Source organism: Chiloscyllium plagiosum, unplaced genomic scaffold, assembly GCF_037043375.1.
Source record: "Chiloscyllium plagiosum isolate Xiang-an unplaced genomic scaffold, Cpla_swu_hap1 HiC_scaffold_19, whole genome shotgun sequence".
NCBI lineage: Eukaryota > Metazoa > Chordata > Chondrichthyes > Orectolobiformes > Hemiscylliidae > Chiloscyllium > Chiloscyllium plagiosum.
In genome coordinates, this window is record NW_028270157.1 from 2,382,467 (window position 1) to 2,397,079 (window position 14,613).

Consider the following 14,613-nt stretch of genomic DNA (forward strand, 5'->3'; position numbering starts at 1 on the left):
CGTTCAGAGGAGACATTAAATTGAGGCCCCTATTTGTTAGCTTTGGTAGAGCTAAAAGATTCTGTGGCATGACAGGGTTCTCCCTGATATCCTGGCCAATATAAATCCCTTACCCAACATCACAAAAAACGATTACATGATTTGACACTGCTGTTTATGGGAACTTGCTAAGCACAGATTTACTGTAACTAGTGATATTAATGAGATCAGCCAGGTGGTTGTCATAGAATATGACTTTACTGATTGGGGTTGTTAACCTGATCCAATCAGGGAGCCCTGACTGACAGATAAAGAGGGGTGTGTCAGAGATACTGCCACACTGGGAGATGACTCTGAATGAGGCAGAACTACAGTCAAGGATTGTTCATGTGTAAATAATGAGTGACTTAGTGACAGGATCTCAACCTCCATGGAGTTATTTCAGTAACATTTCTCACATTACAACAGTGACTACATTTCAAAACTATCTCATTCACTGTAAAATGCTTTGAGATGAGATGTCCGGTGGTTGTGAAAGGAGATATATAAATGTAAGTCTTTCTTCCTTTCTTCTTTAAAAGATAACTATTCTAATCATGAACTTTTCACATGGTCGACACTGGTTATTGTGACGTTACCTGGTTCATTGAGAAGATACAGATAGCAACGGGATAATTTTATTGTAACGATTTTAACCTTTATCCTGTATTGACAGGCTCACCTCGTGGCTGCTTTTGAACAGAGTTTAAGCAACATGACCTCCCGGCTACAGAACTTAACTATGACTGCTGAGCAAAAGGTGAGCTGTGTGAAAAATCTAACACACCTTCGGGATAGGGCCTGATATCTCTTGGCTATCTTAGACAAATCTACTGACAGTTGATTCAACTAGTTTGCAACTAATCGACTACAATAACTGATTATATCTATTTTAATCATAGAAATGTCTTTAACTCCACTGTGTGAGCTTTTAATTTTAACTGACTGACCGTGAAGAAACACCAACAGTTTTGTTGAAAGATGAAACTTGGAAATTAAATAAATTACAGTGTTGAGGCTATTTGTTCATTGTGTCTGAGTGAGCTCTTTGTGAGAACAATCCAAAATACATCCCATTATCTCACTCACTCTACCCCCTTTGACCAGAGCAGGTGTTTACCGAACTTTCCTGAAGAGTAGTGAGATGTAATGGGTTGCACAGTTGGAGGAAGAAAGATCTTCTTACTCTCTGTTTACCCCTCATCACTGACTCCTCCACACCCCCAGCCCCAGTCAGAGAGAATGACATTTCCTTGCTCACTCCATTGAAGGTATGAAAAATAATTTATTGAATTAACTCTCATTGCTCCAATGAGAAGAGCCAGGATGTTCCAACAGCTGTACTGCCACTGTACTGTACACCATCAGTTTGAACATGAGTTTCATGGGGCTTACTGTGACTTCCTGTGAGTCTTTAATTGGGAGAGATTCGTATGCTCCACCCCATTCTCTTAATCATTGATATAATAAAATCAAAGTAGATTGCATTAATATAGCACCTTTTACAACCTCAGGACATCCCATATTGCTTTACAGCCAATTAAGGACTTTGGGAATGTCATCCCTGCTGGGATATAGAGAATGTTGCAGCCAATGTATCCATGGCAACCTCCCACGAACAGCAATGAGACAATGACTGTGTTAATTTGCTTCTTTTTGATATTGGTCAAGGGGTAAATATTGGACCAATATTCACTGTTCACAGCTGATGCATTGAACTCATTGACTTTAATTGGGTTCGATGTGTTCATGTTCAGCCTGATAATTCTTTTCCTGTATTCATTCTGGGACGAGGGTGTTACTGGCTGGGCCAGCATTTATTGCGCATCCCTAATTACCCAGAGGGCAGTTAAGGGTCAGCTATATTGCTATGGGTCTGGAGTCACAGGTAGGCCAGAACAGGTAAGGAAGGCAGTTTGCCTCCCTAAAAGGCATTAGTGACCCAGATGGATTTTTCTGATAATTGACAATGGACTCATGATTATCATTAGACTCTTAATTCCTGACGTTTTTATTGAATTCAAATTCTAATATCTACTGAGGTGAGGTTTGAACCCAGGCCCACAGAATATTAACTTGGTTTTTGGAGGAGGTCCATCAACAATATCATTAGACCATCACCTCATAGTAAATTCTCATTTTGCAAATGTTAAAATGCTCTGTCTTGTGTAATCGTGATTTCTCCTGACTGAAAGTGCTCTTACAGTTGGTGTGATAAATACTGGTGTCAGCTAAACTGAACAGATTCACTGAGGTGATGAGCTCTCTGTGGAGGGAGTACAGATCAGGAGTAGTTGGTTGTGAGGGGGTCGATTTGGCTGGGTGGGGGGTAGGGTGATGTGGGACTGGTGGAACTACTGTCTCCATTTCAATGAAACAGCTTCCTATTTCTCTCCCGCAGGAGTCGGAACTCACTGAGCTGAGAGAGACCATCGAAATGCTGAAGACACAAAATTCTGCTGCTCAAGCTGCCATCCAGGGAGCTTTAAATGGCCCAGACCATCCAAACAAAGGTACAGAGTGAAAACTGGGTGCAATGTAGGAGCCATTCAGCCCCCTGCTAGCCATTCTGCCATTTCTTTATGGTGCGACTTGTGTTTGCTCCATCTTCCATCACACCCTCTCAGAGCAAACACCAGTTCATCTCAGCCTTGACCATTGTCATTGGCCCCAACATTCACAGCTTTCCTGAGGTAGGGAGACAGTTTTCAGATTCCCCATGAGACCCGCTGTCTCGGTCTGGTCCATATTGAAGGTTAATAATGGTTTGTCGTGGGTTTCCTGGCCAGAGCTGGTTTTGTTTTGTCAGTGATGGTTTACTAATGCATTGCAATGGTGTAGTGGTATTTTCCTGTTCCTCGGATGCTGCCTGAACTGCTGTGCTTTTCCAGCACCACTAATCCAGAATCTGACTGGATTAATCAGTCTAGGTTAATGTCCTGGGGATGTGGGTAAAAATCTCATCAATTTGAATTAAATGAAAAGTGAGCTAATGACAACCATTGTTGTTTCTTGTAGAAACTTGTCAAGTTCACTAACTCCCTTTGGAGAAGGAAATCTGCTGTGCTTGCCCGGTCTGGCCGACAGAAATATGGTTGATTCCTAAACAGGGATTATTAATCCTTAACTGGAAATTAGGAATTGACCATAAATGCTATCCTAATGAATGAACCAAAATAAAAACTGTACCCTTGGGGGAAGAGTGAGGAGATAGATCCGAAGGCCAATCAGTTGGAATTGAAACCACACTGTTGACATTGCTCTGAACTGGACTCAACTTGTCCCTGAGTCTTCCTGTGTAGTTTGAGCGAAGTGAACAATTGTCTGGCTGTGCCTGTTTCCTCCTATAAGCTGGTGTGGAAATGAAAGCTCAGCACATTCCGTTTATTGTGGAGAGTCTGGCGCTGGAAAAGCACAGCCAGTCAGGCAGCATCTCCTCAGAATCGACATTTCGGGCATAAGCCCTTCATCACCCAAGCCTCATTCCCGATGAGGAGCTTATTCTCAAAATGTTGACTTTCCTGCTCCTCGGATGCTGCCTGACCTGCTGTGTTTTTCCAGGAACACACTTTCGACTCTGATCTCCAGCATCTGCAGTCCTCACCTTTTCCCACATTCCGTTTATTGGTTTACAAAAGCCGCCGACCTCCCTCGGTCTCATGTTCCTTTTGGTCCTTTCAAACCAGAGATCAGTTTCAAATAATAAATACTTCCTGGTTTTATTTTTTCAAACAGTTACAATGTCCTCCACTAATGACTTCTCTCTTTTCACCCATTCCTCGAGTTTATCAGTAACAGAGTGTCCCACGGTGCTCAGGGTGTGACTCTGATTTCCCAGTAGATACACGGATTAGAAGACAACATTCCTCAGACAGTGTTTCCAGCATCAACAGTGCGACCAGCCATTCCAGCATTGGGACTGTGAATGATAGCGACTCAAAGAAAAAAAAGAAGAAACAGAGCTGGGTAAGTTGGGTTTTTTTTTAATCGGCACTTGCTGTGAAAATGATCAGCGTGCATCACTTTGAACAGTTTCCCAAACTTTGTCCGCATTCCAAATCTGTCAAATCACAGGCAGTAGGAGCTCTGTTTGAAGGGCTAGCACTGAAATGGCTGTGGTGAGCTGAATGGCCTCCACTACACTGGAAGCTGCCAGCTGCTTCAATTGGAGAGTTACTTTGTCAGTAAATTCTTAGAGAAATTGCTCAAAGAAAGATTTTTGTTCCAGGTAGAAAGATGGCTACAGATAAGCTGTTAGCTTTGTTTCCTGATGACTCTTGGATATTAAATCCTAGAAATTTTATCATTCTGTTACAGGGGTCAGTTATTTTTATTTCCCTCAAAGTTTTAAGAACTTTTAAAAAACAGCTTCCGACTCTTAATCCTCCCCACTTGCCTGGATGGGGGCAGCTCAACAACATTCAAGAAGCTTGACACCATCCAGGGACAAAGCAGCCACTTGATTGGCACATCCACCACCTTCAGTATCCACTCCCTCCACCATCAATGCTCAGTAGCTGCAGTGTACACTGTCTACAAGATGCTCTGCATAAATTCACCAAAGATCCTCAGACAGCACCTTCCAAACCCATGACCACTTCTATCTAGAAGGACAAGGGCGCCGATATATGGGAACACTACTCCCTGCAAGTTCCCCTCCAAGCCACTCACTATCCTGACTTGGAAATATATCGCTTTTCCTTCACTGTCTCTGGGTCAAAATTCTGGAATTCCCTCCCTAAGGGCATTGTGGGTCAACCTACAGCACATGGACTGCAGCGGCTCAAGAAGGCAGCTCACCCCCACCTTCTCAAGGGGGCAACTAGGGATGGGTAATAAATACTGACACAGCCAGTGTTGCACATTCCAATGAATGAATTTTTTAGAAAGCCCTCCTATTTCCATTGCAACTGTAAAGAATAAGCTTAAGGAGGTGATAGACTGATTTTAAATTAGTAATTGTTTAAAGGGAGTGGGCAGGAAAGCGGATTTGAGGCCGTGATGGGATCACCCATGTTCATCTCAAAAGATGGAGCAGGCCGGAGGGGCTGAATGGCCTATTCCTGCTCCTAGCCTTTATGAGGTGAACTGTAACATATAACATAGAACGTTACAACGCAGTACAGGCCCTTCAGCCCTCAATATTGCATCGACCTGTGGAACCAATCTGAAGGCCATCTAACCAACACTGTTCCATTATCGTCCATATGTCTATCCAATGACCATTTAAATGCCCTTAAAGTTGGTGAGTCTACTACTGTTGCAGGCAGTGCATTCCACACCCCTACACCTCTCTGAGTAAAGAAACTACCTCTGACATCTGTCCTATATCAATCACCCCTCAATTTAAAGCTATGTCCCCTTGTGCTAGCCATCACCATCCAAGGAGAAAGGCTGTCACTGTCCAAGCCATGTAACCCTCTGATTATCTTGTATGTCTCAATTCAGTCACCTCTCAACATTCTTCTCTCTAACAAAAGTCTCAAGTCCCTCAGGCTTTCCTCATAAGACCTTCCCTCCATATCAGGCAACATCCTAGTAAATCTCCTCTGAACCCTTTCTAAAGCTTCCACATCCTTTCTGTAATGCGGTGACTAGAACTGTACTCAGTACTCCAAGTGCGACCAGCTGCAGCATGACCTTGTGGTCCCGAAACTCAACCCTCTACTAATAAAAATTAACACACTGTATAACACACTATATTGGGTGGCAATTTTCAAAGATTAAGTAACAACATTTATGTGCAGTGTACTTTACCTCTGCATATACTTGTTTTTAAACAGTGTGTAAGAGCACCATGGGGATTCTTGCCTTCCTGATGTAATGATGCTTAATCTTGTGAAAGAATGGCCTTTTCTGCTTCCAGGGTTTACTCTCCTGAACCTCTGCTTGTCTCCCAGACTGCTGACTTGGACTCGGTTGGGTTGAAAGGTTGGCTATTCTGTCTAATTCCCAGCTCCATTTCCACCAATTGGAACATCCAGTATAAATCAATCACCATGACAACCAGTCTCCACGACACTGATGTCAGTTTCAGAATTACCACCATGTGATTTGTTTCATTTTATTCCTACATGGGATGAGGATGTCACTGGCGAGGTCAAAGGTTTTTGCCTTTGTCCAACGTGGCTGTCAGAGGGCAGTTAAGAGTCAGCCCTGTTGCTGGGGGTCTGGATTCACATGTAGGCCTCACCACGTAACGGTGGCAGATTTCCTTCCCTGAGAAATATTTGTAAATCCGATGGGTGTTTTGACAATCCTTCAATGTTTGACTTTTACTTTCCAGCTGAGAAGCTCCTTCAAGCAAGCTTTTGGTAAAAAGAAATCATCAAAACCCAATCTCTCTCATTCGGACATCGAAGAAATCACTGACTCCTCAATTCCATCATCTCCCAAATCACACCAGGACTCAACAGATCCTGGATCCCTGAAACCATCACATTCTACATCCGCGTAAGTGATTTGAAAGATCTTACAGCTACATAAACGTGGGCAAAATAAATTAGGATTCACAATTTCTGAACAAGGTTTGGAAACATGTAAGCCCCACCCCATGACCCAAACCAACTTGATAGCTCACCCATTACTATCTGCTGTGCTCTAACTGAGGGAAGGCCAGTATGAAATAAGGTCAACACTTCGCCCAGAAATGGAAGATGTCTCCATGAGTCTGAGCAGAATGCCCCTCCTGCTGCAGTCTGGAGATTGGAGGGGATCAAATCGAGCAGGAGTGTGTCAGGTGGGTAGCCCAGTGTCTTTCTGTTTCTACCCCCAATTGGTAGGAAGACCTGCAAATGTCAGTCACCCCCCTCCCGCCCACCCACTGCTGACAGCAGCACCATGAAGTGGGTAATTAAAGCCTCAGCACAGGGCAGTAGGTTGCCTCACTGAAAGAAAACTCCTGTCAGTGTTACTTTTGGGTTTCATGGGGTGGGGAAATAGTAAGGGTCTGTTGTTGAATGGCACTCAGTATCCAATTGAGGAGCTTGGCGTCAGGAAGTGGGCACTATCTAGTCCCTGCTGAGGACCCCCTCTCCAATCCCAGTGCAGCCATTACTTTGTGACCTTCCCCTGTATCCCCAGGTTCCTCATCCATCCTGACCTTTCATGGTGTGTTGGAGATTAATGGGTTCGCCTTTCCCCAGGGAGGGCAATGTGGGAGCCCTGCTTCTGTCCAGCCAGTGGCTGGCATGTGCCTTAAATACCACCCAGTTTGTTTTACAGCCAGGAAGGGGGAATAGTCTCATTAATTAGTTAATTAATTAAAACAGAAACGTGAATGGGGCGGTGATATTTACCGGAGTCAAGAATTAGCCAATCAGGCAGTGAGACGTGGAATAAATGAAGAGAGGATTAGAGGAGTCGTGTGAAAATAAAGACTTCTTACCATAGATCTGAGCAGAATTGGGAATTGTAAAAGCAGTAAAATGCCCCAATCTCACTCTCCAGACCATCTAACAATCCTCCACATGTAGTGAAGGACCCCATTGTCCCATAATGTTCACTGGTTCAGCTCATTTTAATGTTTGACCCATTGTGCAAGACGGGGAGACTGTGCTGCACTCCTGTATCAATGCCCTGGCAGTGTCAGACTAGAATCTTTCCTGAAACCTCCAGGTGGGACACTGTACACAAAGCTCCCAGTGAGAGCCACACCATCTGAGTGTAGACCAATTGTTGTTGCGTCTTGTGCAGTTGTCGATATTAATTGGGAGGAAATGATTAGTTCTGGTTGTCAGGCCCTGATGTACCTGGTTCAAAAGCACAAATTGTTTAGGGTTAAAGTTGGCCCTTGGGGTGTGAGTGTCTTCGAAATCCCACAGGAACAATTTTGGAGAAGATTTGTCACACAGATTGCGGATCAGGTTGTAAATTTGCTCACTGAGCTGGAAGAATTGTTGTCAGACATGTCACCATGTTGGGTAACATCATCAGTGAGCCTCTGGTGAAGCTTTGGTGTTCTGTCCCACTTGCTATTTATCTGTCTCAGTTTGCTGTGGTGGGTGATATCGCTTCCAGTTCTCTTTCTGAGAGTTTGGTAAATTGGGTTTAAATCGATACGTTTGTTAATGGAGTTCCAGTTTGAATGTCAGGACTCCAGGAATTCCATTGTGTGTCTTTGTTTAGCCTGTACCAGGATGGACGTATTGTCCCAGTCGAACTGGTGTCCCTCTTTGTCTGTGTGTATGGATAACAGTGATCATTGGTCATGTCTTTTAGTGGCTAGTTTCCTACCTGTTTGTCCAATGTAACGTTTGTTCCAGTCCTTGCAGGGTATTTTGTATATGACGTTCGTTCTGGTTGTTGGTATGGGGTCCTTAAAATTTCATCAGGAGCTGTTTCAGTGTGGTGGTAAGTTTGTAGACCACCACGATGCCTAGAGGTCAGAGTAGTCTGGTCATTATCTCCAAGATGTCTTTGATGTATGGCAGGGTGGCTCGAAACTTTGGGCGTGTTGTTTAGATCTGTTGTGCAGGAATCTGTGGCCTGTGTTTATCGGGTACCGTTGTTCCTGAATAGGTTGTGTAGGTGTTTTTCCTCGGCTTGTCATAGTTCCTGGGTGCTGTAGTGAGTTGTGGCTCATTTAAATAACGTCCTGATGCAGCTCCGTTTGTGGGTGTTGGGATGATTGCTCTTGTAATTAAGTATCTGGTCAGTGTGTGTGGCTTCCTGTAGACGCTGGTCTGCAGCGCTCCATTGGCTTTTTGTTCTACCATGACATCTAGGAAGGGGAGTCTGTTGTTGTTCTCTTCCTCTTTGGTGAACTTTATACTGGTGAGGATGTTTATGTGTTTGTGGTTTTTTTTCTAATTTGTTGCGTTTTGTGATGACAAAGGTGTCACCCACATAGCGGACCCAAAGCGTGGGCTGGATCGTGGGAAGGGCTGTTCGTTCTCACCTCTGCATCACTGTTTCTGCTTAAAGTCCTGATACAGGCACCCCATTGGTTTGTTTGTAGATCTTGTTGTCGAAGGTGAAGTGGGTTGTGAGGCACGGGGCTACTAGTTTGAGGATGCTGTCCTTGCTGATGGAGTTGGTGCTGTCAGGTGTTTGTGTCCTTGGTTCATCTAGCAGTGGGGCCAGCGTTTCTTTGGCTAGACTGATGTTTATTGATGTGAATAGGGCCATCACATTGAAGGAAACCATGATCTCGTCCTCCTCTACCTTGGTGTCTTTGATGATGTTAAGGAATTCCTGGATGGAGTGGATTGAGTCTTCCACTAGATGTTCCAGTTTGCATTGCAGTTCCTTTGCTAGTCTGTATGTCAGTGCACTAGGAAGTGAGACTATGGGTCGGGGGGGGGGGGGGGGGGGGGGTGCTTGTTTATGTACCTTTGGCAATCCATAGAAACAGAGTGTGTTGGATCCTTCAGGTTTCATTGCTTGGCGGTCTATCTCGTTAATTTCACCTGTCTTGTGAAGTTTCCTCAGTTGGTTTCTGTAATACAGTTTTCGAGCTGTGGACTCAGGTCCATCGTCACCTGTTGGTAGGTATCAGTATCTGCAGTGCTGCGAAACACTGGCCCCACTGCTAGATGGACCAAGGACACAAACACCTGACAGTACCAACTCCATCAGCAAGGACAGCATCCTCAAACTAGTAGCCCCGTGCCTCACAACCTTCGACAACAAGATCTACAAACAAACCAATGGGGTGCCTGTGGGATCACCTGTATCAGGACTTTAAGCAGAAGCAGTGATGCAAAGGTGAGAACGAACAGCCCTTCCCACGATCCAGCCCACGCTTTGGGTCCGCTATGTGGATGACACCTTTGTCATCACAAAATGCAACAAATTAGAAAAAAACCCACAAACACATAAACAACATTCTCACCGGGTATAAAGTTAACCAAAGAGGAAGAGAACATCAACACACTCCCCTTCCTAGATGGCATGGTAGAACAATAAGTCAATGGAGAGCTGCAGACACACGTCTACAGGAAAGTCACACACACTGACTAGATGCTCAACTACAGGAGCAATCATCCCAACACCTACAAACGGAGCTGCATCAGGACATTATTTAAAACAGCCATCCTGCCAGACATTAAAGACATCTCGGAGATGCTGACCAGACTTCTCTGGCCCCTAGGCATCATGGTAGCCCACACACCTACCACCACACTGAAACAGCTCCTGATGAATTTAAAGGATCCTGTACCCACAACCAGCAGAGTGAATGTCATACACAAAATACCCTGCAAGGACTGGAACAAACATTACATTGGACAGACAGGCAGGAAACTAGCCACCAGGATACATGAGCATGAACTAGCCACCAAAAAGACATGACCCACTATCACTAGTATCCACACACACAGACGAGGAGAGACACCAGTTTGACTGGGACAACACATCCATCCTGGGACAGGCTAAACAAAGACACACACGAGAATTCCTAGAGGCCTGGCATTTAAACCAGGAATCCATTAACAAACACACTGATTTAGACCCCATTTACTAATCTCTCAGAAAAAGAACCAGAAGTGATACCACCTACCTCAACAGACCAAAACAGATAAATAGCAAGACAGACAGAAAACCAGCGCTTCACAGGAGGCTCACTGAGGATGTTACCGAGCATGGCGATGAAACGTCTGAGAACAAATCTACCAGTGAGAAAATTTACAAGCTTATGTCACAGGAATGATGCATAAGAGATGTTGATTAGTGTATAAGGTTGTTATGGACTAGGCCAGACCCCTCCAAACATTTTTAAGTAGGTAGCCCAGACCATAACTTTGCTACTTATTTAGCTAGGTGTATAGTGGATATTTCCGGTGTAAATTAGCTGGGTCGACTGGCAAGTTTTAAACAAATGAGATTTATTTACCAAATTACAGAATGAAGCACAAAGAACAGAAACCAGAATACTGCATAACTTATCCTATCCAAACCCCTACTTAATGATCTGTTCCGAAAATATGTGCAACAATCCCAATACACACATCCCTTAGCACAAAAGGTCAAATCAAACAGAGGCTTACAGTTTGCAAAGAGAGAGAGAAGTCAGCAGCCTGTTTCACACATCCCCTCCTCTAACCGAACCAAAAAACTCTCAGCTGCCAAGAATGACCACTCTCCTTTCTAAAACAAGAAAGCCTTTGGCCTGCAGTGTCATCTGTTTCGGGGTAGACAAAAAGGGCCCCAATAAACCATTCAGCTCTGCACCAACTCAGCCGTTTCAGAGCCTGGGCTGTTTTACGACCCCTCTGAAAAAAATCAAGGACAGAGTAACTTTTAGAAAAAAGACCAGCTTTGTGACAAGGTGAAGAACTAATTAAGATTAAGAGTGTGTGCCCATGATGAGCTGTATCTCAGATAAGACATTAGACTGAGGTTCCATCTCTTCTGCCAAATCGAGCAGGATGAGGGGAAGAAGAGCGAGGGTGGGTGGGGCAGTTGTTCTATCCTGCTCAGGATTTCCTCTTGACCAAAGTGGCCAGCGGGTCATTTACCCGATTGCTTTTTGCATGATCTTGTGTGCAAACGTTCTGAACATTTTGTGCAAAACCCCTCAGAATCACCACGTCATCAGGAAAGAAAGAAACGGCTTAGAATTATTAACAACGGAACGCTGCAGATTCTAGAAAACTGAAACAAAAACAGAAATTGCTGGAGAAACTTAGCAGGTCTGGCAGCATCTGTGGAGAGAGAGAAAGCAGCGTAACCATTTTGAGTGCAGTATGAGGCAGTTAACTAACTCCTTCATATCATAAAACCCTGAATCCCTCTGGATCACAAAATGTGAGTGTAAAGATGGAATTTCAAATTAAAAGTTCAACTTTTAATCGCAGATTTCTAGATATGAAATTTATACGCAAGCACACACATATGTGAACTCACACATACACACAAACTCACAAACTTTCACACTTACAAACTCATTCAGACACATACAACACATTGGCTGTGCACACACACAAACACACATTCTCTCTCTCACACACACAGACACACACACACACACAGATACACACACACACACACCCCTCAATCAATTCAAATGTGTTCCTGTTATTAGTTACTCCATTTCATTTCTTGCCTCTTGTTTTAACCTCTGCTTTCAGCAAGCCCATGTCTCTCTGGGTGACAAGGAAACAGCTCAATGGCCCAGTGATCTATCAGCATGGGTCCCGGTAAATAGCAGTGTGCTGCATGTGGATGCACTGGATTGGTGCCTGCTCAGTCTCCAACTAGTTGGGGAATTCTTTCCGGTTAACCTTTGAACCAGCCTGTCCATTATTAAAGTGGGAGGTTTGGTTAGCTGTGTATGTTTGAAGTAAATTCACTGGCTGGGCAGACACAGCATGACCTCTGAAAGCAGTAAAGCACCAGATTCCTGAGTTTTAGTTTTGGTTGAGGAATGAATGGAGGAGTGTTTTTGAAATCCTTTTCTGACCATTTTTACTGTTATATATTTGAAACGTCCTGCATTTATGTTGTGCTTGAAATTGCCCAATTGAGAAAGTGCACTAAGACCCTGCCCCACTGCTCCTGGCGTCACAAAGGTGAGAGATTGAATCCAATTACTCAAGGTCCCCAATGTTCTTGTCTGATGAACTCAAGATAAAATTGCTTCTGTACATAAAAGGAAACTGGTAAGTATTATAAACAGGTCTGCTCCAGTAAGAAAATAAAGAATAAACTTGGTTAGAGCCAGGGTTAACTCTACTACCTACTGACTCTATTATCTTAACCTGAACTCTGTCTTAAACCCCCACACATTCAGACAAACAGACATAGATGTTCTGAGTGGACAAAAAAACAGTTAGAGGAGCACAGTTCAATAGCACCAATCCAGAGGATTCAATGAGGTATAACTGATCTCCGATCTCCTTATCTGCTGGTCTTTTCATTTCTTTGTTGAAGATATAAGGCAGTGGGACATGCATTGTTCAGTTCATTACTTACTAGTTTGAGGCAAGAGCAAATAGCAAATGTTGGGAGAGGATGGTTAGCTAACTTTCAGTTCTCAATTACTTCACAACACAGAGGGAGAGAAAGACGTGTTGTCTGTTTAGACTCTGCCACAGAATTGTTAACCCACAGGCTGGCCCTGTGGCCAGGATCTAATCAAGGAATTGTTGCTGTGCTGAGGATTCCTGGCTGCCATAATTGGTTGTCATTGAGAAACCAGTCAGAAGTCAACCTTTAATTAAAGTATACGCTATACAGGTATTCATGGTGCGATTGAGTCTCAATCATCTTTCCCCACTGCCTGCACCCACCCTGCAACCCCTCCAAACTCCCCCAGTGGAGGAAAACAACAGTGTAAACAAAACTCACAATGAGTTCTAGTGATTTGTTTTTAAAAGTGCAATGTCCTGTTGAACAGCCCATGGTCAGAAACAGTCCTTTTCCCATTTTGATCCACAGTCAAAAATAGAGAAAAATGGAAAGGTGTAGTCACCTTTTCTATGTTTCCTGAAGGTTTAGTTTCCGTTGTGCAGCAGGAAATGCAGCAGACAACCTTCACACAAGCTCCCATAAAGAGCAATGTGATTATGATAAATCAGCTGATTTAGAACATAGAACATAGAACATAGAAGAATACAGCACAGTACAGGCCCTTGGGCCCTCGATGTTGCGCCGATCCAAGCCCACCTAAACTACACTAACCCACTATCCTCCATATACCTATCCAATGCCCTCTTAAATGCCCATAAAGAGGGAGAGTCCACCACTGTTACTGGCAGGGCATTCCATGAACTAACGACTCGCTGAGTGAAGAACCTACCCCTAACATCAGTCCTATATCTACCCCCCCTTAATTTAAAGCTATGCCCCCTTGTAATACCCGACTCAATACGCGGGAAAAGGTTCATACTGTCGACCCTATCTAACCCCCTAATCATCTTGTACACCTCAATCAAGTCACCCCTAAACCTTCTTTTCTCTAGTGAAAACAGCCCCAAGTGCCTCAGTCTTTCCTCATACGATTTTCCTTCCATACCAGGCAACATCCTGGTAAACCTCCTCTGCACCCGTTCCAATGCCTCCACATCCTTCCTATAGTATGGCGACCAAAACTGCACACAATATTCCAGATGCGGCCGTACCAGAGTCTTATACAACTGCATCATGACCTCAGGACTCCGGAACTCAATTCCTCTACCAATAAAAGCCAGTACGCCATATGCCTTCCTGACCGCACTATTTACCTGGGTGGCAACTTTCAGAGATCTGTGTACATGGACACCAAGATCCCTCTGCTCATCCACACTACCAAGTATCCGACCATTAGCCCAGTACCCCATCTTTTTGTTATTCTTCAAAAAGATGGGGTAGTGAGGGAAATGTTTTGGCCATGACATCAGGGAGACATTCCCTGCTCTTCTTTGACTTAGCTCCCGGAATCGTTTCCATTCACTGAGGGAACAGTGTGAGACAGTTCACTGGAGAAACAATCTCTCCAGACACTGCCATTGGGTGAGCCAAGCTGATCATATCAAATCCCGGTCTGCAGCTAGAATCATAACCTCCTGACTCCAAATCCCGAGCATCAGTGATCTGGCTAGCTGTTATTTAACAGCTTTTAATTTAACAATCAAATAAAAATAAAGCACAAACACAGAATGCCGGAGAAACTCA

At 44.0% G+C, this 14,613-nt stretch overlaps 1 protein-coding gene across 18 annotated transcripts in view; it reads left to right on the forward strand.

Moving 5' to 3' along the window:
- Window positions 1-14,613, forward strand: part of nav3 (neuron navigator 3) — a 639,300-nt gene that overhangs the window by 588,278 nt on the left and 36,409 nt on the right. For 8 of the 18 annotated variants that reach the window (XM_087996953.1, XM_087996958.1, XM_087996963.1 and 5 more), the window contains 5 exons: window positions 695-778; window positions 2,420-2,531; window positions 3,857-3,984; window positions 6,305-6,471; window positions 12,090-12,158. In XM_087996953.1, coding sequence (XP_087853079.1) covers window positions 695-778; window positions 2,420-2,531; window positions 3,857-3,984; window positions 6,305-6,471; window positions 12,090-12,158 — 560 coding nt within the window. The remainder of the gene's footprint in view (window positions 1-694; window positions 779-2,419; window positions 2,532-3,856; window positions 3,985-6,304; window positions 6,472-12,089; window positions 12,159-14,613) is intronic. The other 10 variants (XM_087996961.1, XM_087996969.1, XM_087996965.1 and 7 more) reach the window with 3 other exon arrangements.